Source organism: Mastigoproctus giganteus, chromosome 10 (genome assembly GCF_048544385.1).
Source record: "Mastigoproctus giganteus isolate SK-2022 chromosome 10, ASM4854438v1, whole genome shotgun sequence".
NCBI lineage: Eukaryota > Metazoa > Arthropoda > Arachnida > Uropygi > Thelyphonidae > Mastigoproctus > Mastigoproctus giganteus.
Window position 1 is genome coordinate 51,402,037 of NC_143584.1, and position 23,418 is coordinate 51,425,454.

Genomic DNA, 23,418 nt, shown 5'->3' on the forward strand with positions numbered 1-23,418 from the left:
GTGATCAGTGGACTTTGGGGAAGAACGGCAAACTTCATTCCCAAAGTGAATAGATCTATCTGTTCTGCAGATAAGTGTTTGTCGCTCAAGTTCAGTACAAATTGTGTGCAATTTGCTGTGGTGGTATTATGTCAATGATGAAAGTCGCGGGACTCACGGATTAAAATTGCAAACTTACGTTTTTGTCGTGTACAATAGTGGTCAGACTCCCTGACAGCTTGGGAGCACAAGGTATGAACGATACTTGAGTAAATAGAGCTAGGAACCAAACTCCTAAGTTCAAACATCAGGGCTGCTTTACTGTTGGAGGCATTCTGTAAGTCACGATGGAGGCAGCCGATCCAAATATTGAGGGTCTTGTAGCTGAAGTTTCGGCAGGCACAATTGCATAGACTCACTAGAAAATGGAGGCTTGTAAAGAAAGCCTTTCGGGATAACGTTGTTTGTTTTACATCGGTGGTCAAACCTGAGACGTTGCCTACCTCGAGCTATAAAAATAAACCTATGTTGCCTACCTCGGGCTGTTTTCACGACCTTGAATATAGATTCAAGGTCGTGAAGCTACAAAAGAACTTTATTTTTATAGCCCAAGGTAGGAACATCTCAGGTTTGCCCACCATCTATGACCAATTTATGAAAGCAAAATCCTTTCCCTTTACCTTTGACAATACTTATTTTAAATAGATTTAACAACAATATATTGTGATCACTGCTACCTAGTGGTTCCTTTATTTGGAGATGCATGAAGAATCACCGCTGATAATGAGATAAAGAGTATTGTTTGTTTGTTGTTTGTTTGATATTTGGTTTTTAGGGGCATTAGCAACTAAGGCCATATTGCTCCGGGGATATGCAGTGGTCATTCCCTGACCTTTCCGCATCCTCCGTATTTGGTGGTCACGGGCTCGAATCCCGGTCTAATCAAGAAGCGTGTGCTATGCACTGCTGCTCCTGCCCACCTGGCTATGGAGGCGCCTCAAGAGTATTACTTTCTCTTGTTGTATCTTTGACATGCTGCTGTAGAAAGCAATCTTTCAATAAATTCAGAAAATTTCTCTTGTTTAAGACCAACCCACAATTTCTAGCCAATAACTGGAAAGTGAAAGCTCCCCATTGTAAGATACCCTGATTTATTGACCTATTCTCTTTGTTTGTGTAGTTGTTTATTATACTCATCACAGTCATGACACTTATAGTAGGATCTTACTGTTATTTTAATTTTCATTATGCATTTTAGTTATTGTTTATTACACCCATTATAAAATGTATTAGTCTTAAACTCAATATATTTAGCTGATATTGATATAAAAACCTAAAGCATTGTTTTTAAAACGTTTATCCATGCTCTGTCTTTTAAGTTATATCTTGGCTTTTAGCAACAATAGACATAATGTTGATTAATGTATTTGTTTTATGAAACAATGTGAAGTGCCTAAATGAGTAAGGTTTGGTTACACCATTTAATAACAAGTTCGGTCTGCTATGATTTCCTTACTTAAAACAAATGAACTTTTTTGGAATTTCAATAACTGACAGCATTAAATGGAACAGTTAGCTGCTTGGTTATTCTTATAGCCAAAGAAATATATGTAACAAGAAATTTCATTGATTTCAATTAGCAAACAGTTCACTCCTGTTCATATGTTTCAGAAGGGTAAGTTTGACTCAGTAACACTGTGTTTACCATTTAACCTTTAAAAATTTGTGAAGCAGAACTGTCTTTAGCTATCTTGAAATAATTACAATAATTAATTCTTCCTTTTAAGACTTTGAAGATTAATTTTAAGATTAATTAACTTTAGAAGGTTAATTTAATTTTCCTTTTAAGAGTTAGAAGATTAATCTTCTGTTTCTATAAACATTAACACTTAACATTATTTGTTTGGTTATTGTTCTTTTGTTCCTTTTAGCTAACATATAAAATAAATAGTGGTCGTAGATCTAACTAACATTAGCTGCAACTTGCCTTGTTACTCATTCCTGATCAAAACCTATTTATATTCAGTTTAGTATCCTTAAACATTGACTCTTACCTGTTTAGTCGAGTGGTCAGGAGCGGGAGTGCAGTAGCACACGCTCTTTGAGTAGACCGGGGTTCAAGCCCCTGACTGCTAAATATGGTCGATCTGCCAACCCACACTGGACCAGCATGGCAGATTATGGTCCATTTCCCTCAGCATGAATTGTAGAGGAGGCTTCCATCCTGCAGTGGGTTGATAATGGCTGCAGTTTACCTTTTTTTTTACCTTACCTGTTACTTACAATTATAACACTTTAAACAAGCTTTATTAATCTTCTACGCAACACATTGAAAATAACTCTTTCTGCTAAAAAGTAAAACAGAATGTTTTCACTTTTTTATATTGAGTCACATATGTGTCAGTGTAAGCATACTCAACATTAATGTCTATTGTTGCTCCAACCCAAGATATAACTTAGCAGAGAGAGCATGGACAAACATTTTTATAGACAGTGCTTTAGACTTTTATATGAATATAAGCTGAACATATTAAAATTTGCTGTACACATATAAATATACACTTTTGTATTAATGTGTTTTTGAAGTTAGCTGCATATATTACATTTAAAATTGTCTGAATTTGTCAGTTGGTTATTTTAGTAGCATTGCATTTAATTTTTGCTGCTTTATATAAGTTTTATGAATTATATAAAGCAGCTGAAATTATGTTTGTTATATCTTTAGAATTGGAGCTTCTTTTTAAAGTATTGTACTGAATACTAGCAAAGGGAAGCATTTATCCTAATTTATCCACTTCATATTGATATTCTTTGTGCAGAAGATTGCCCAACTGAGTGACAGACAGTAATGTTGTGATAATTTGACATTACCAAGATTCAACCATGAAGCTGTACATTAGAAAGTCTGGTAGAAAAGCCATTGTTGAACCTTTCTAATTAGCATGAAATTATTAAACATATACAAACTCAGCCAGGTCTCAAGGAATTAACTGAGCACTGTTTATGTTCCTGATTGCAAATAACACACTTGCTTGAACCTTATAGGTGCCCAACTTTGTTTTTATTTCTGGAAAGTGTTTTTTTCCAGAAATGTAAATCTTTCGTTCTTTTTGAATTCTGCTTGAATACATCAATTCTCACTGTTTTGCTAATGGGTGTAATACCTAACAAAAGTTATTTTTATTTATTTATTTTTTTTTCTGGAAGGTTCATGATGTTATTATTTATCAACTTCTGACTTTTTAGTTTTCTGCTGATGAATTATAGCAAAGACTATTATAATAGTTCTTAATTATGTTTATTGTTTTTGTTGCGTTTGTGTTGTTTCCAAGGGGGAAAAAAAAAGCTTAATCTGGAAATAATTTAATAGGTATCATAATGGCAAGCCAGTTAAAGATGGTGGAAGATTTAAATACGTTCTTAAAGCAGAAAAAGGAAACTACCTAGCCTCCTTAGAAATCCTGCAGGTAGCTTCTGAAGATGGTGGTGAATATAAAGTTGTAGCAAAAAATCAATTTGGTGACAGCTTTGCTACTATAAATCTTAATTTTGAAGGTAAGTGTTCATAGATGTGTGTATATTTAATAATATATCATTGTGAAAATGCCTATATCATTACTATGTTAGCATCTAGCTAAAATTTTTGAAAATATTTTAAGTGACTATTCATATTTGTGCGCGCACGCACACACACACACACACACACACACACACACACACACACACACACACACACACACACACACACACACACACACACACAGGTTGCTAAATGTCTACAAAAGGAGCTAAACGTGTAAAAATTCTATGAAATTTTCAAGAGTTTAAAGAATATATAATTGCCATATATATATTTTTCACTTGATTCATATTTGAAAGGATCTTTATCTTTTAATGGATACAATCAAAATTATAAAACCAAATGATAAAAACGTGCTTTGTAGACTCACTCTTGAGTGTTCCATCGGAAACATTTCAAATTGGAAGGCAGATTTTTGTATGACATCCAGTAGATTTCCTTTTTTTAAGAAAATTATATTTTAACTTTGTTAATTATTAATTATATAATTTATCTCAGTTCTCATTGTGGAATTTTCTTGCACTGTTTGTGTTTTTCACTCATGTACTCTCCAGCTTTTCATCTGGAAACTCTCCTTGAAAAGAAGTCATTTTCATTAAAATATACATATAAAATTAGGCAAGTTATGTAATACTGCAAGTGCAGATATATTACCCATAATTCATCTTCCCACCAGCCCCTGAACAATGGCTGGGGGTATGAATATTAATAGTAGTAATAGTAATTGTGGCATGAGATGCAAGAAAGCAACCATATAAGCTTGTGTTGGTGGAACAGACTTCCATCCCTTGTGGAAGTTGATAGCTTAAATAAATTTAAGGCTCAGCTGGATAGGTATTTCGAACGAACGGAGAGGTGAAGTGGAAGTTTTTTTTTTTTTTTTCCCCTGGCTGATGCTGCATAAACTTGCTTTCTTGCATCATATGCCTCTACTAATGCTAATGTAGCATCAGCCAAAAAAAAAAAAAAATTCACATAACTATTCCCTCTAAATGTTTGTCCAGTTCCTCCTTAAACTTATTTAACCTATCAACTTCCACAACGACAGATGGAAGTTTGTTCCAGCAATTAACCACCTGCTTGCTAAAGGCAAATTTCCGCACATCTATTGTACAGCTGTCTTTCCTTAGTTTCAATTTATGCCCCCCTTAGGTTCGTAATCTGAAAAAGTGAAAGAATCCCATCAGAATTCAGCATGCTCAGCCCATTCAAGGCTGTATACACCTCAATCAGTTCACCTTGCAGGTGCCTAGTTTCCAGCCACTGCAATTTGCAGAACTTAAGCCTCTCTTGGTAAGAGGATCCCTTCATTCCCCTCACCAATCTTGTTCCCCTTCTCTGTACATGCTCAAGCCTACATCCTTCCTAAAGTGAGGCCTCCAGACCTGTACGCAGCACTCAAGGCGTGGCCTGACCATTGCCTTATACTGGGCAGGAGCAGCAGTGCGTAGCACATGCTTCTTGATTAGACCAGGGTTCGAGCCCGTGACCACCAAATACGGAGGATGCGGAAAGGTCAGGGAATGACCACCGCAAATCTCGGAGCAATATTGCCTCAGTTGCTAATGCTCCTAAAAACCATACAACAACAACATTGCCTTATAGAGAGGTACAATCACCTCCTTTTCCCTACTAGCAAAATTCCTGTATATCATTGACAAAACTCCATGACCTGCTCTGGCAGCCTGTCTGCATTGCTCAGAGAACTTCATATCTGACTGCACAATTACTCCCAGGTCTTTTTCATTTTCTACCACCTTAAGTGTAGTACCACACAGTTGGTACGTTTCTCTGGGGTTACTTCTACCCATATGCAGTACTTTGCATTTGTCAATGTTAAACTTCAGTTGCCACTTCTCAGCCCATTATAGATCCTGTTGGAGTAGCACACTGCCATTACTCATTAACAACCCTGGCAACCTTTTTATCATCTGCAAACTTCGACATTAAAGTCTGATATACCTTCATCAATATCATTGATAAATATACAAAACAACAGTGGATCCAACACCGAACCCTGTGGGACCCCACTAATAACATTAGTCCACGAAGAGCAGCGTCCATTGATTACCACCCTCTGTCTTCTCCCATTCAACCATCCTTTTATCCATTGTAGCAGCTTACCCTTAATACCATTCTGCTCCAGTTTGTACAGTAGTCTTCCATGCACAACAGTGTCAAAAGCTTTCCTGAAATCCAAGTATATGATATTAAAATTATTTTTTGCATCCAGTTCCTTTGTAACCACATCATAATATCCAATCAAATTTGTCAGACAAGACTTGCCCTTAACAAACCCATGCTGTGTCTGAATTATTGCTGCAGTCTTGTCTAGATGATCCTACGATGTATCTTTAAAAAGAGACTCCATTATTTTACCCGGAACACAAGTTAAACTAACTGGTCTGTAATTACTCGTGTCACCCTTCGATCCCCCTTTGTGAATTGGGGATACATTTGCACATCTCCATTCAGTGGGGACCACCCCTGAGTTCAAGGATACTCTCATAATTATGGCTAAGGGTTTGCTTACTTCCTTTGCCGCCTCCTTTAATATAACTGGATAGATCCCACCACCCTAGATGCCTTTCTGATGTTTAACTTCAACAATTTCTCCTCCACTTTTCTCTTAGTTATTACAAAATCATTAAGTACCCTGCTACAATTTGATAACCTCGTGGCATTTTCAATCCTTAATAACTCCTCATGTGTGAATGTGATGCAAAATGCTCATTTAGTTTGTTTGCTATCTGAGCAGGATCATAAAAAGTTGAACCATCGATATCAAGTTGACCAATTTGATTCATCCCCTTCCTTTTAAAGTTTATGTAAGTAAAGAAATCCTTGCTGTTTTTCTTAGCATCCTTTGCCAAAGATTTTTCATAATCTGCCTTCGCCTGCCTAACCTCCTTTCTGACTTGATTACAGACTAGATGGATGGATGGATGTTTGTGCTCTCCACTTATTCCAAAAAAAAAAAAGAGAGAGATATTATCATTTGCTTGGTGGATGTTACATGCCAAACAGTCAACTTCTCATGCCAAACAGTCAACTTCTCATAATTATTCTCTCATAACAGCTCTCTGATAGCTTTGATACCAAAAAATTTGGCTGCTGAAAATTATCCTTTTGAAAACAGATAAATTTTTGTAAAATTTCGAAAATTTTTAATTAATTATACAAAATTTTGATTAATGAATAGTTTTAATTGTTCTAATCATTTACATCAGCTTATTTTTAAATTTAGCTAAGGCTTTCTTAAGTTGCAACTCAATATTCATAGCACCTTTGTTAACATCTCATAACAAGTAATTTGTGGGTATCCTACATCATTGTAGTTAATTGCAGTGTTTTAAATTGTAGTAAATAAGTAGTGTGAAGGATTTAATCAGAAGCAAAAAAACTTTAGTAGTGGGAACGCTTTAGCTCAGGAGAGAAAGCTGTTGAAGGCAGTTCACTTGCAAATCAAAGCTATGTACTGTGTTCTTCTTGCCATCTTTTTGCTGGATTATCTATAGTGGGACCTATACAACCAAAGGTGATGGAATTTTGTGCTTTCATTGCAGAGAGTGTAAGGAATAAGTGCCAATTCAGTGTGCTGATGGACTTATATGGGGAGTGGAGGAACAGGGTTGATGCCCTTGAAAGAATGAAAGGGGGCTTCTCATCAAACACTCAAATGCCCAGCATAGTGCTGGCTGTGACACTCAAGCATACACAACATGATGACATCTTACATAGAAAATGCTCTGATCCCAGAGGAAGTAGCTATTGCTGGTGACTCTGTTGTCAGGGAAATTTCACCTATTTCTACCTACCTTTTTTTCTAAAAAAAAGGTAGCTGCAGTAGGACCAGGATACAGGGGCAAAATTTGATGATGTAGAGCAACTATCATGTTTAAGGGTGTCAAAGGTGATTTTTTTTTTTTTTTTTTATGAATATCCCAAACACGAGAGGTATTAGAACCAATAGTACTTAGTACTGTGCATGGTTTGAAGGTTCAGAAGATAAAAGAAGATACTTGTTGACATTAGACTTGAACTTCTGTAGATTGTAATTTTCAGGAAATATGTATGAAGGAAGGCTGTTCCAGAAAATTGAAGTTGAATGAATAAATGAGGAAGAAGAAAAGTTGGCTCTGTGATTTTGAAGTTGAACTGTAAAAGGATGTTGACTGGTTGCAGCACATGTTCAGACTGCTATGGACGAGAGGGAATTACAGAAGCCAATACAGAAGAACAGAGTCCATGGAAGTATCTGTAGAAAAGGCATGCAGCAAAAAGAGAACATCTGCAAGGCTCAAGGGGTAGAATTTTTTTCACCTGGTCTGTACTTGTTAACAGGAGAGACTGCTTCTACAGGGATGGGATACACTTAAATAGAAAGGGTGCAAGAATATTTGCTGATGCTGTCGAGGCAGTGTTAGGTGAGTCAGAAAACTGCTAGTTTGGGGGGGGATACAAGGACTAATAGATTAACAGTAGCCACTGGCAGAGGTGAAAGTGATTCTTGCACTGCTTCTATTGAAATGAGCAGCAGCCTGGAAAACAAGATGCAGGATATTTCAGAAACTGCTGGCAGTCATTGTGGCACAAGTAAACACATGGGTTGTGTTAGGGCAGCTAAGAATAAGAACAGGTGCATGTATACTTGCATGTACACCAATGCTAGGAGTTTGGTAAATAAATTTGATGAATTTGAGGTATTGTTCAAAACATCAAAGGCAGATATTGTTGGGATATCAGAGACGTGGTGTCACACAGATATAAGGAATGCAGAACTGGAATTTGGGGAATACAATGTGTATAGAAAGGATAGACAGGGCAGGAGGGGAGGAGGGGTTTACTGTTAGTTAAGAAACACATAAAATCCAAGGAAGTGAAGCCAGTCGACATTGATGGACAGGGCAATGTCGATTCAGTTTGGTGTGACATAAGCTTAGGGAAATCAAAATTGAGAGTAGGAGTGTGCTATAGGCCTAATGACTCTGATGAGTATAATAAGATACTGTACGGGGAAATAGAGTGGGCCAGTAAATCAGAGAGTCTTCTAATGGGGGATTTTAATTTCCCAGATATTGACTGGAATTTGTGGATTGGTCACTCGCACACTAGCAAGACTTTTGTGGATTTATTGGATGATTGTTTTCTACATCAGCATGTTAGGGAGGCAACTAGAGGGAGCAATACTCTTTATCTGATTATCAGTAGTGATTCTTCATGCATTAACAATCTGCAGATAAAGGAACCACTGGGTGGCAGTGATCACAGTGTGCTGAAGCGGGATTTACTCAAGGAGGTAACTACCATCAGGGGTAAAGGGAAGGGTTTTTGCTTTTGTAAAGTCGACTATGATGGTCTGAGACAGTATTTGAATTCTATACAGTGGGACCAACTGATGATGTTATCAACAGCAAATTTTAAATGAGAAGCATTCAAAGAACTTATCTTGGAAGCTACCAGGCTTTATATACCAACTAAGAAATATTGTTCAAGGTTCAGTCCTAAATGGATGTCAGATGAACTAATGAGACTTATGGCAGAAAAATGCATGGGATACATACAAATTAATGGGTGACATGGAAGCCTATGATAGATATAAGTTGGTCTGTAACCAAGTCACCAAGGAGATTAGGCAGGCAAAGGCAGATTATGAGAAATCCTTGGCAAAGGATGCAAAGAAAAACAGAAAAGAATTCTTTACCTATTTAAACTCAAGAAAGAAAGGGATGAATCAGATTGGTCCACTGGATATTGATGGTTCAACAGTTGAGGATCCTTCTCAGGTGGCTAACAAATTAAACGAGTATTTCACATCTACATTCACACATGAGGAGTTATTCAGGAAGGGGAATGTCGTAGATGAAGTAAACACTGGCAGTGAGCTAGATGATTTTGTAATAACTGAGAGGAAAGTGGAGGAGAGATTGTTGAGGATAAACATAAAAAAGGCATCTGGGGTGGATGGGATCTATCCAGTTAGTATTAGTATTAGTATTAGTAACGGCCGTATGGTGCAAGAAAGCCCATGGCTTATGCTGCACCAGCCAAAAAAAAAAAAAAAAAAAAAAAAATCCGAACAAAACAATGATAAAAACAAAAATTAAATAAATAAATAATAATAATTAATAAATAAATAAAAATAAATAAATAAAAATAATAAAATGAAATTAAAAATTAAATAAAAAGGAAATTAATCCTATCATCCTATGCGCTTCCCTTACCCGAAAGTACTATCCAGATGACCTTTGAATTTCCCCAAACTGTCGGCCTCCACCACCCATGAAGGCAACTTATTCCAGTAATTTATAACTCGCTGGCTAAAATAAAACTTCCTGCAGTCCAATCTAAACATTTCCCCGCGTAACTTGAATTTATGTCCCCTAGTTCTAGCATCATTTATAATCTTGAAAATTTTGTCCTCATTCATTTTACTGATGCCTCTCAGAGCCTTAAACACCTCAATCAAATCTCCTCTAAGGTGTCTAGTTTCCAAACTCTGCAACCCACATATTCGAAGTCTTTCTTCATAAGGACGCCCTTTTGCCGATCTCACCAGGTGAGTTACCCTTCTTTGCACCCTTTCAAGAAGCTCGATGTCTTTCTTTAGGTGCGGTCTCCATACTTGAACACAGTATTCCAAGTGTGGTCTAACATAGGCCTTATATAATGGGATTATCACGTCCCTATCTCTACTTGCAAAAGTTCGATAGATCATCGATAGGACACCATGGGTCTTCCTTGCAACCTGTTTACAATGCTCAGAGAATTTCATGTCTGACCGTATCGTAACACCCAAGTCCCTTTCCTCCAGTACTGGGTTTAGTTGAACTCCACCAAGTGAATAAGTTATTTTGGCATTACTGTTTCCCAGGTGTAATACCTTACACTTTGTTGGATTAAAGCACAGCTGCCATTTTTCTGACCATTCTTGAAGTCTATCTAGGTCTCTCTGAAGAAGCTCAGCTTGACAGTGATCATTAACTACTCTACCAATTTTAACATCATCTGCAAATTTAGACATCACGCCCTCTATCCCTTCATCAATGTCGTTTATGAAAATTAAAAACAACAGTGGTCCTAATACTGATCCTTGGGGAACCCCACTTCTTACATCAACCCAATCTGAGGAATAGCCATTTATCACAACCCTCTGCCTCCTGCCCTGAAGCCATCCTTCTATCCATCTAAGGATTTTCCCAGTGATTCCAACCTGTTCCAGCTTATAAAGCAACCGCTCATGTGGGACTGAGTCAAAAGCTTTGCTGAAATCTAAATAAACAATGTCGAAATTATTTCCTAAATCCAGCTCGTGAGTGACCCTTTCGAAATAGCGAACCAGATTTGTTAAACATGATTTTCCCTTTACAAAACCATGCTGAGTATCCTTGAGAATTTCAATTCTATCCAAATGATCCTGAATTCCACCCTTGATCAATGCCTCCATGATTTTCCCTACTACTGAAGTCAGACTGACAGGTCGATAATTTCCCACTTCACTTTTAGAGCCACCCTTATGTATGGGAGATACATTTGCACTTTTCCAATCCAAGGGAATCTCCCCAGAGTCTAGTGATGCTCGCATAACCAGCCTCAGTGGTTCAATGCACTCGCTTGCCGCCTCTCTCAAGATTATAGGGTATATTCCATCAACTCCAGGAGCCTTACTAGTCTGTAGGCTTGAAAGTGTTTTCATTAAATAATCTTGCGAAATTTCAATATCATTAATTACATATTTTTTAACTTCGCTCCCACAATTTCCCATTGCCACAAAAGGCTTTTCATTTGTAAATATCGATGCAAAATAACTGTTGAGTTCATCTGCAACGGCAGCTGGTGTATTTATTACTATCCCCTTTCCCTTACGTAAAGGTCCGATCTGGTTTGTCCTGCTCTTCTTGGCATTTATATATGTGAAGAATTCTTTATCCCCCCTCTTTGCTCTGTTTGCTAGTGATTTCTCATAAACTGCCTTTGCCTGTCGAACCTTTTCTGTGGCTCTATTACACATCACCTTGTAGCTGTTATAGGCTTCAGTACTTTTTATTGCTCTGTAACGTTTCCATGCCAACTTTTTCTGCTCAAGTAATGTGGCAACTTCACTATTCATCCAACTTGGAACCCTTCTCGTGGAGTATTTTTTTAATGGTATATACGCATTCAAGGCATCTGTGATTAATGTTTTAAAAGCGTACCACAGTTCAATTGTATTCATTCTCTGCGCGATATCTACCCAGTTAATAGAGGCCATGTAGTACCTTAAGGCATCGTAATTTCCTTTTCTGAAATTAAAACCCATTCCTTTGCCTTTTACTTCTGCTACCTCTCTCGTCATCATCCACCGTAGAACTCCGTGATCACTTCCTGCTACTGGTTCCTCTACTGTCAGCCCTGTTATGTCATCTGATTCATGTGTGATGATGAGGTCTAGGATATTCTTTTCTCTAGTACTTTCCCTGACATGTTGATACAAATAACAGTCATCTAGTTGATTTAAAAATTTTGTTCCCCATGTCGAGTTTCCTTCCCATTTACTCCAATCAATTAGAGGCAAATTGAAATCACCCATAATAAGGCATTGACGCTTACTTGCCCATTCCATTTGGATGTAGAGGCTTTTGTCATAGTCTTCACAATCACCTGGTCTGTAGATTACGCCTACTCGCATTGTACCTTTGTTTCCAACTATCTCACACCATACAGACTCTATACTAGCATGTGAAATGTCTGAATCTGGGAAAGCTATCGTCGCACTCAGGCTGCTTCTGATAAGAAGCATTACCCCACCACCCCTTCTATCTACTCTATCCTTCCTAAATACATTATACAAGCCGTACTGAAACTCATCATCCCCAATTTCCGGGTGGCACCACGTCTCCGTAAGCCCTATTATGTCCGCGTTACTTGTTTTAACCAGCAGTTCGAATTCGCTCATTTTATTGACGACACTTCTAACGTTACTGTATAAACAATTAAGATTTACTGTTCTTGTATATTTAACAACCCTAACACAACCCTTGAAGTTTTTTAGGCTCTCTTCCCTGATATTAGCTACCTGCTCACGTGAAACGTCTTTGCCCCCAGAACATCTAGATAATATGTCCAGTTGGGGTAACAGAGTTATATTAAAGGAGGCAGCAAAGGAAGTAAGCAAACCCCTAGCCATAATTATGAGAGCTTCTTTGGACTCAGGGGAGGTACCCATAGCCTGGAGATGTGCAAATGTAACCCAAATTCACAACGGAACAGAAGTTAAACCTGTTTGTTTAACTTCTGTTCCAGGAAAATTAATGGAGGCACTGGTTAAAGAAGCACTGCAGGATCATCTAGACAAGAATTCAGTTATAGCTTAGACACAGCATGGTTTTGTCAAGGGAAGGTCTTGCCTAACCAATTTGATTGGATACAATGATGTAGTCACAAAAGAACTGGATGCAGGGAATAACTTTGATATTATATATTTGTATCTTAGAAAGGCTTTTGATACTGTTGCACATGGAAGACTGCTGCACAAATTGGAGCAGTGTGGCATTGGAGGCAAATTGCTGCTGTGGCTAAAGGGATGGTTGAGTGGCAGAAGACAGAGAGTAGTAATCAATGGACACTGCTCAACGTGGACTAATGTTATTAGTGGAGTTCCTCAGGGTTCAGTGTTGGGTCCATTGTTGTTTTCTGTATTTATAAATGATATTGATGATGGTATATCAAGCTTAATGTCCAAGTTTGCAGACGATACAAATGTTGGCAGGGTTGTTAAGGACACTACTGATGCTATGCTGCTGCAACAGGATCTAGAAAGGTTGAGCAGATGGGCTGAGAGGTGGGAAATGAAGTTTAACATTGACAAATGTAAAGTACTACATATGGGAAACAGTAACTCCAGAGCAACGTATCAACTCTGCGGTACTACACTGACAGTGGTAGAGAATGAAAAGGACCTGGGGGTAATTGTGCAGGCAGATATGAAGTTCTCTGAGCAGTGCAGATGAGCTGCAAGAGTAGCTCCTGATGTCTTGTCAATGATAGACAGGAATTTTTCTAGCAGGGATAGGGAGGTGATTATTCCCTTGTATACGGCAATGGTCAGGCCACACCTTGAGTACTGTATGCAGGTCTGGAGGCCTCATTTCAAGAAGGATGTAGGGCTGCTGGAACAAGTACAGAGAAGGGAAATAAGATTAGTGAATGGAACAAATGGTTGCTCTAAAGGCTTAAGTTTTGCAAATTACAGAGTCTGGAGACTAGGCACCGGCGGGGTGATCTGATAGAGGTGTATAAGGCTTGAATGGTTTGAGCATGCTCAATGCCGATGGGATTCTTTCTGTTGCTCAGAATAATCACCTGAGAGGGCATAATTTCAAATTGAGGAAAGACAGATGTAGGATAGATGTGCGGAAATTTGCCTTTAGCCAGCGGGTAGTTGGTTGGTGGAACAGACTTCCAACACTTGTTGAAGTTGATAGCCTAAACAAATTTAAGGCTCAGCTGGACAGGTATTTCGAACGAACGGAGGGGTGAAATGGGAGTGATGTTTTTTTTTTTTTTTTTTTTTTGTTGGCTGATGCTGAATAAGCTTGCTTTCTTGCATCATATGCCTCTACCAATGCCAATGCTAATGCTAATGCTGTGTGGGAAAAGACCTGAATTCAAATTGTGTCAATGACCTGAGGAATTTTTATGGATCTTTCACTGTGTTGCCAAGTTAGTCGGTCCCAGGCAGGGGTAGCATGTTTTTTTCTCCCAGAAATTCTGGTTTTTCATCCCGAAAACTCAAATCGACTACAGAATACACAATTTATATACATATTATATATATGTATATAAATTGTGTATATAAAAAAGCATATTTGCCATATATAAATACGGCAAATATGCAACATAGGCCATATTTGCCATATATATATATACGGCAAATATGGCCTATGTTGCAGATGCACCTTAAACCTTACAATATCCATCCATAATTTTCAAAATGGCAGATTTTATCATCATCATCATTAGCCATATGGTGCAAGGAAGTCTGAGGCTTTTGCTGCACCAGCCAAAAAAAATTGAGTTACCCTGAGAGAGAGAGAGAGAGAGAGAGAGAGAGAGAGAGAGAGAGAGAGAGAGAGAGAGAGGAATCACCAAGGGAGAGAAGAATGATGATATCCAGTTCAAGACACTGGGTGTGCCAAGCTCCCATAATCACCAGATGTGAGCCCCTGGGGTTATAAAATAAGTACGTATTTCACCTTTAATAATTTTTTGTGAGAAATTCAAACAATTTTAAATAATCCTATTAAAAGTTGATTTGAAATAAGAAAAGTGGAAAATAAAAAATTTCTAAAATTTATAAATAATATAAAAATAGAAGTGAAAAATATATTTTAAATCGAGAAAAAATCTTATCGATTTAAAAATTATGAGAGCGATTTTTAAAATGTACAGTAATTCATATGGAAAAAAAATAATAGTTCCACATAGAACCATTCTATTTTATTATGGGTAAATATGGAGGGGAGGGAAGAATTTTCTGTCCAGTGCGGATCTTGACTGTTTGGTGAATTCACCTATGCCCTCTTTCACAGGCGCCTCCGTAGCCAGGTGGGAAGGAGCAGCAGTGCGGAGCAGCAGTGCGTAGCACATGCTTCTTGATTAGACCGGGGTTCGAGCCCGTTACCACCAAATACGGAGGATGCGGAAAGGTCAGGGAATGACCACCGCATATTTCCGGAGCAATATGGCCTTAGTTGCTAATGCTCCTAAAAACCAAACAACAATAACAACAGCCCTCTTTCACGTAGAGTAGCAATGACATACAGATATCTCCCTCACACACAGATCTACGTATCCAGTTTGAATTTATGTTGGGGGTGGGGGGGGATGTAGATGGTTTTCTGTCCTAACAGGTGGGAAGCTAGTGTTGCATACTATTTAGCAATTGTATTCGTAACTTTGTCACATTCGGTGCTGTTGCAGCATACATCCTCCAACTCTGTCCCTTTCCTCCCCAAACTCCACTCCATCTATTTCCTGAAATAGTATCCCACACACATACATGTAGGATGTTTAATATACTTTCAATCACAGCGTGCCTCCTGTCACATAGATATGATTTTTAAGTCTGTAATTCAGTTACTGCAAATGCTCCACAATTTTTTTTGCTGATATCTCGGTTTCTAAAATGTATTTCAAGCAATGCCATGCGAATTTAAACTTCTACTACCAGAAACTGAACAAAATACGAGGAGTGTTTCTTTAATTCAAGAGGAGGCAATTTTGATGCCGAAAAGTCTAACGTGACTACCTCTAACTTTGTTTGTAAAAAAGCCCATTAGCTTCGTCATTCTGTGAATGTTAACCTTTGACCTCCGTACTTCGTCTGCATTTTGCATGAGACTTTCTTCTGCCTGTTGAAGAAAAAGCCCGGCTGCCCTTTTGAACCACCGCTATAAATAGTATTTGTCGATGATGCGACTCTGTCCCTGAAATCTGGTTGATTACAACTCCAGGGTGCAAAGTTCCCTGGAAGAGTGGGGCTTGCTATGACAGATGGCTGATCCCGAGTGTAGCCTGCAAACCAGATATTTCTACTCGTACCTGACTGTGGCATTCGTTGTGTGGTGTTGGTGGTACACAGGATGGCTTCTTTCATCTGATGCGAGGATATTTGTTAGAGGGCTACAGCCGCGAGTGCGCTGCTTTGATGAAAGACATCCCTCCTTCCCCTTTTACGAAAATAGAGCATCCCTGTTCCCTCGTCTCTTTATATAAATAGCGAGTAAGACGGGTAATACTACTGTAACACCTGACACATCACTTTTTTATGTGTTCTCTGTAGGTTTTCTGCCTTCGGGGGGTTTATATTGCTCTGTCACGATAATGGCATTAAGCAGCTACATGCGAGAGGTCGCTATAAACGTTTTGTGAAGGTGCCAAGTTAATAACTAAACCAGCCAGTTAAAAATTACGGGAAGCTGTATAAAGAATAAATTCAGATCCCCAAAAAGAGAAACAAGCTCTATTCATTTTCACTTTTGTTGCTTTAAAATGTTTCCTGTACAACATTGGCATCCCATTTGATGTCTTTGTATGAGGATCCCACACAGGCATTGAACGAGTTTACATTTGTAGAGGTACTACGTAATGGGCATCTGAAAGGAGTGGTAGAGTTGCTCTCCCCACCTGCGTACAGGTTAGACAACAGCATTTTATACCTTTTTATTTTACTACACTATCAAACGTATAAACACTTTTTTTTTTGTGATATACGTGTTCCCCCCCAAGCTTACATAGACTGATTCGATGTAGAGATGTACACCCCTTAAAGATGATCTGCTAAAACCCATTGACTCAGTCAACTGTGGAAAGTGCTGCCGTCTAGCGAGCTTCGAAATTTGTCAAATATTATAATTGTGAAATTTCTCTTTTATAATTGTATAAAAATTTAATAATTTCTAATTTACATATAAAAAAGGCGCGAAATCCAACTATGTATGTAAGATATGGTATTCACAGCCATATGTACTAAAAAGCGTTTGAAAGCCTAAAAGTTTTAAATAGTTTAAAGCAACCGATCAAAATAGCCTTGTGTAGTACACATTTCATTAAATTCTTTAACCTATTTACATCTCTTGAAATGTGAGTCTTCTATTTGACATGGAATTTTGTAGTATAAAGTCTATTGTTGAATTTTTTTCCACATACCATGCTATTATTGCTTTTGCATAACATCTGATTTAAAAATAATTGTTGCTGAGAAAACAGTGCTTATGTAAAGTCATTATTGTCTTGGAATACTGTTTATTGGTGATCAGTCAGCTTGATCTATTATGGTTGCATTTATCATTTAAACAAAATGTTCTATACCTTATGTTCATATGCTGTCTATACTTATTTGTAATAAGTTTCTTGTATCTTGAATTAAGTTCCTTAATAGGTTTCTCGACTTTACTCACCCCCATTTAATTACTGATAATAACAATATTCAAAAAGAAATTTCTTTGTTTAGCAGTGCAAATTTAATTTTTTGATACTTTTCCTAAATATTAATATTTCAATGATTATATTTTCTTTTTTTTAGCTGATGCTGCAAAAAAGTAAGTAATATGTGCCTTCCTTAAATTTTTTAAATTATTTTGAATTATATATATATATACATACAGGTAACTCTCATATAACACGGTAGTTTGGTTCCTACAAAATCTTGTGTAATGCGAAACAGTGTTATATGGGACTATGAGGGTGGATGCCCTCGAAAGATCTAAATTGAGGGGCCCATCAGGCTCTCAGCTGCCCACATCAACGCCAGAGCTTGCACTTGGTCATCACGCAACACAGCGGCAACCCCTAAGGCAGAATGCGCTGGTCCCACAGGAACTAGTAGTTGTTGGTGACTCTATTGTCAGGGAAACGGGGAACATGCTTTGTAAAAAGGACAGGTGGAACAGGACCAGGGTATGTCTGCCAGGGGCAAAGGTTGATGACGTTGTAGAGCGGATATCATCTTTCAAGGGCACAAAAGGTGATATAGTTGTACACGTTGGCACTAATGATATTAAGAGTAGGAGACCGGTGGAATTACTCAACAAGTACAGGTCACTGTTGAAAAAAAGCCGTGAAATAGGGTTGAATTTGAAAGTGTCTGCAATTCTGCCCAGACACGATAGGAGGGAGTACATGATGTGAGAGCCTTGTCGATCAATTCGGCCCTGGAAAGATTGTGCAAGGCTCAAGGGGTAGAATTTTTTTCAGCCTGGACTGTACTTGTTAACAGGAGAGATTGCTTCTACAGGGATGGGATACACTTAAATAGAAAGGGTGCAAGAATATTTGCTGATGCTATCGAGGCAGTGTTAGGTGGGTCGGCAAACTGCTAGTTTGGGGGGATACAAAGACTAATAGTTTAACAGTAACCGCAGGCAGAGGTGAAGGTGATTCTTGCATAACTTCTATTAGAATAAGAAGCGACCTGGAGCGAGGGGTGTTGGGGGTTTCAGGGACGGATGGCAGTCATCATGGAATAGTTGGGTATATGGGATGTGTTAGGGTAACAAGGAATAGGCATAGGAGCATGTATGCTTGCATGTATACCAATGCTAGAAGTATAGTAAATAAATTTGATGAATTTGAAGTGTTGGTCAAGACATCAAAGGCGGATATTTATTGTTGGGATAGCAGAGACGTGGTGTCACAAAGATATAAGGAATGCAGAACTGGAATTTGGGGAGTACAATGTGTACAGAAAGGATAGACAGGACAGAAAGGGAGGGGGTGTTATGCTGTTAATTAAGAAAAACATAAAATCAAAGGAAGTGCACCCAGTTAATATAGATGAACAGTGCTCTGTTGAGTCAGTTTGGTGTGAGATAAGCACTGCGAAAGGAAAAATAAGAGTAGGAGTGTGTTATAGGCCTAATGACTTGAATGAGTACAATGAACAATTGTACAGAGAAATAGAGTGGGCCAGTAAATCAGAATGTCTTATAATGGGGGATTTTAACTTCCCAGATATTGACTGGAACTTGTGGGTTGGTCATTCACACACTAGTCAGACTTTTGTGGATTTATTGGATGATTGTTTTCTGCAGCAGCATGTTCGAGAGGCAACCAGAGAAAGTAACACTCTTGATCTGGTTATCAGCAGTGATCATTCGTGTATTAAGAATTTGCAGATAAAGGAACCACTAGGTGGCAGTAATCACAGTGTGCTGAAGTGGGATTTACTCAAAGAGGTAACTACCGTCAGGGGTAAAGGAAAGGGTTTTTGCTTCCGTAAAGGGGAGTTCAGTGGTCTCAGACAGTTTTTAAATTCTGTACAGTGGGATCAACTGACGATGTTACAAACAGTAAATTCTAAGTGGGAAGCATTCAAGGAATTAATCGTGGAAGCTACTAGACTTTATATACCGATTAAGAAATATCGTTCAAGGTTTAGGCCTAAATGGTTATCAAATGAACTAATGAGACTCGTGACAGAGAAGAAAAATGCATGGGATGCATATAAATTATCAGGTGACGCAGAAGCCTGTGGCAGATATAAGCTAGTCTGTAATCAGGTCACAAAGGAGGTTCGGCAGGCGAAGGCGGATTACGAGAAATCTTTGGCAAAAGATGCTAAGAAAAACAGCAAGGATTTCTTTACTTATATAAACTCTAAAAGGAAGGGGATTAATATGATTGGTCCGCTTGACATCGATGGTTCGACTGTTGATGATCCTGCTCAGATAGCAAACAAACTGAATGAGTATTTTGCATCTACATTCACACGTGAGGAATTATTACAGTTTGAAAATGGAAGAAGGTTATCAAATTGTAGCAGTGTGCTTAATGATTTTGTAATAACAGAGAGCAAAGTGGAGGAGAAATTGTTGAAGTTAAACATAAGAAAGGCACCTGGGGTGGATGGAATCTATCCAGTTATTTTAAAGGAGGCGGCAAAGCAACTAAGCAAACCCTTAGCCATAATTATGAGAGCATCCTTGGACTCAGGGGAGGTTCCCACGGACTGGAGATGTGCAAATGTGTCCCCAATTCACAAAGGTGGATCGAAGGGTGACACGAGTAATTACAGACCAGTTAGTAACTTCTGTTCCAGGTAAAATAATGGAGTCACTAGTTAAAGATGCAATGCAGGATCATCTAGACGAGACTGCAGCAATAATTCAAACACAGCATGGGTTTGTTAAGGGAAAGTCTTGTCTGACAAATTTGATTGGTTATTATGATGTGGTCACAAAGGAACTGGATGCAAAAAATAATTTTGATATCATATACTTGGATTTCAGGAAAGCTTTTGACACTGTTGCGCATGGAAGACTACTGTACAAATTGGAGCAGAATGGTATTAAGGGTAAGTTGCTACAATGGATAAAAGGATGGTTAAGTGGGAGAAGACAGAGGGTGGTAATCAATGGGTGCTGCTCTTCGTGGACTAATGTTATTAGTGGAGTCCCACAGGGTTCGGTGTTGGGTCCACTGTTGTTTTGTGTATTTATCAATGATATTGGTGAAGGTATATCAGGCTTAATGTCGAAGTTTGCCGATGACACAAAGGTTGGCAGGGTTGTTAATGACAGTAATGGCAGTGTGCTACTGCAACAGGATCTAGATAATTTGGGCAGATGGGCTAAGAAGTGGCAACTGAAGTTCAACCTTGACAAATGCAAAGTACTGCATATGGGGAGAAGTAACCCCAGAGAAACGTACCAACTGTGTGGTACTACACTTAAGGTGGTAGAAAATGAAAAAGACCTGGGAGTAATTGTGCAGTCAGATATGAAGTTTTCTGATCAGTGCAGACAGGCTGCTAGGGCGGGTCATGGGGTTTTGTCAATGATATATAGGAATTTTGCTAGCAGGGAAAAGGAGGTGATTGTCCCTCTGTATAAGGCAATGGTCAGGCCACGCCTTGAGTACTGTGTACAGGTCTGGAGGCCTCATTTTAGGAAGGATGTAGATTTGCTTGAGCGTGTACAGAGAAGAGCAACACGATTGGTGAGGGGAATGAAGGGATTCTCTTACCAAGAGAGGCTTAAGTTCTGCAAATTGCAGTGGCTGGAGACTAGGCACCTGCGCGGTGATCTGATTGAGGTCTATAAGGCCTTGAATGGGTTGAGCACGCTGAATTCTAATGGGATCCTTCCACTTGTTCAGATTACGAACCTACGGGAACATAAGTTCAAATTAAGAAAGGACAGATGTAGAATAGATGTGCGGAAATTTTCCTTTAGCCAGCGGGTGGTTAATTGCTGGAACAAACTTCCATCTGTCGTTGTGGAAGTTGATAGGTTAAATAAATTTAAGGAGGAACTGGATAGGTATTTGGAGGGAATGGTGTGATTTTTTTTTTTTTTTTTTGGCTGATGCTGCATAAGCTCCTACACTTGCTTTCTTGCATCATGTGCCACTACTACTACTACTACTACTACTAAGAATTAGTACAAAATGGGGGATTATAAACTTAATTTTTATAGTAGTAATAACTTAATATTTTAACTTTATTTTTATAATAGTAGTAACTTAAATAGTAATAACTGAACAAACATCTTACCTTACAAACTGTGATACTTATATTAGAATTAGCATTAGTTGAGGCATATGATGCAAGAGAGCAAACGTATATAGCATCAGCCAAAAAAAAAAAAAAACCCTTCCCATTTCACCCATCTGGTCACTCTCCAAATGTTTCTCTAGTTCAGTTTGTCTAGTTCAGCCTTAAATTTATTTAAGTTATCAACTTCTGCAACAACGGATGGAAGTCTGTTCCAGCAATCAACTATCGACTGGCTAAAGGCAAACTTTGCACATCTATTCTACAATTGACTTTCCTTAATTTGAATCTATGCCCCCTCAGATTCTTAATATGAGGGAGTGTAAGTATTTCATCAGAATTGAGCTTGCTGAAACAATTTAAGGCTTTATACACCTCAATCAGATTACTTTGCAGGTTCCTAGCCTCCAAATGCTGCAATTTGCAGAACTTAAGTCTCTCTTGGCAAGAGCACTCCTTTGTTCCTCTAACCAATCTTGTTGCCCTTCTTTGTACTCGTTCTAGCAACTCTACATCCTTCCTAAAATGAGGCCTGCAGACCTGTATGCATTACTCAAGGTGTGGCCTGATCATTGCCTTATACAAGGGGATAATCATCTCCTTGTCTCTGCTAGCAAAATTCCTATATATCATTGACAAAACTCCATGACCTATTCTGGCAGCTCATCTGCACTGCTCAGATAACTTTGTATCTGGCTGCACAATTATCCCCAGGTCTTTTTCATTCTCCACCTTTCTGAGTGTAGTACCACACAGTTGGTATGTTTCTCTTGGGGTACTGCTACCCATATGCAGTACTTTGCATTTGTCAATGTTAAACCTTAGTTGCCACTTCTCAACCCATGCCGACCGGGCTAGCCGAGTGGGTAAAGTACCTGCCCGGCAACCCATAGGTCGCGGGTTCGATTCCCGCCTCGGGCTTGGATCAAAGTACTGCAAAAACCTTGGGAGGTGCAATATGGCCACAGAAGCCGATGCGCCAACAACTACCAAATCAATCAATCTCAACCCATCTGCCTAACTTTTCTAGATCCTGTTGCAGTAGCATACTGGGTGCCTCCGTAGCCAGGAGGGCAGGAGCAGCAGTGCATAGCACATGCTTCTTGATTAGACCGGGGTTCAAGCCCGTGACCACCAAATATGGAGGATGCCGAAAGGTCAGGGAATGACCACCGCACATCCCCGGAGAAATATGGCCTTAGTTGCTAATACTCCTAAAAACCAAATAACACACAAACAAGTAGCATACTGTCTTTACTGTCATTAACAACCCTGCCAACCTTTGTATCATCTGCAAACTTGGACATTAAGCCTGATATACCTTCATTGATATCATTGATAAATTCACAAAACAACAGTGGCCCCAGCAACGAACCTTGGGGGACTCCACTAATAACATTAGTCCCCGTAGACCAGTGTCCATTTACTAACACTCTCTGCAGTCTCCCACTCAACCATCCCTTTATCCATTGCAGCAGCTTGCTCTTAATGCCATACCACTCCAATTTGTAAAGCATATTCCATGTGCAACAGTATCAAAAGCTTTCCAAGTATATGATATCAAAATTATTTTTTGCCTCCAGTTATAGTAGCCAATCAAATTGTTCAGACAAGACTTCCCCTTCGCAAACCCATGGCAGCTCGTCTGCACTGGCCAGATAACTTCATATCTGACTGCACAATTATCCCCAGGTCTTTTTCATTTCTGAAAGGCAGCCTTGTCTAGGTGATCCTGCATCACTTCTTTAACCAGTGGTGCTATTATTTTCCCCAGAACACAAGTTAAACTAGCAGGTCTATAATTATTTTTGTCACCATTTGAACC

The 23,418-nt window shown here is 38.7% G+C and overlaps 1 protein-coding gene across 2 annotated transcripts in view; it reads left to right on the top strand.

Annotated features, from left to right (window-relative positions):
• LOC150079033 (twitchin-like) overlaps positions 1-23,418 on the top strand; it is a 2,795,346-nt gene that overhangs the window by 319,244 nt on the left and 2,452,684 nt on the right. For both annotated transcript variants that reach the window (XM_090382361.1, XM_090382360.1), the window contains 2 exons: positions 3,350-3,534; positions 17,625-17,640. In XM_090382361.1, coding sequence (XP_090238487.1) covers positions 3,350-3,534; positions 17,625-17,640 — 201 coding nt within the window. The remainder of the gene's footprint in view (positions 1-3,349; positions 3,535-17,624; positions 17,641-23,418) is intronic.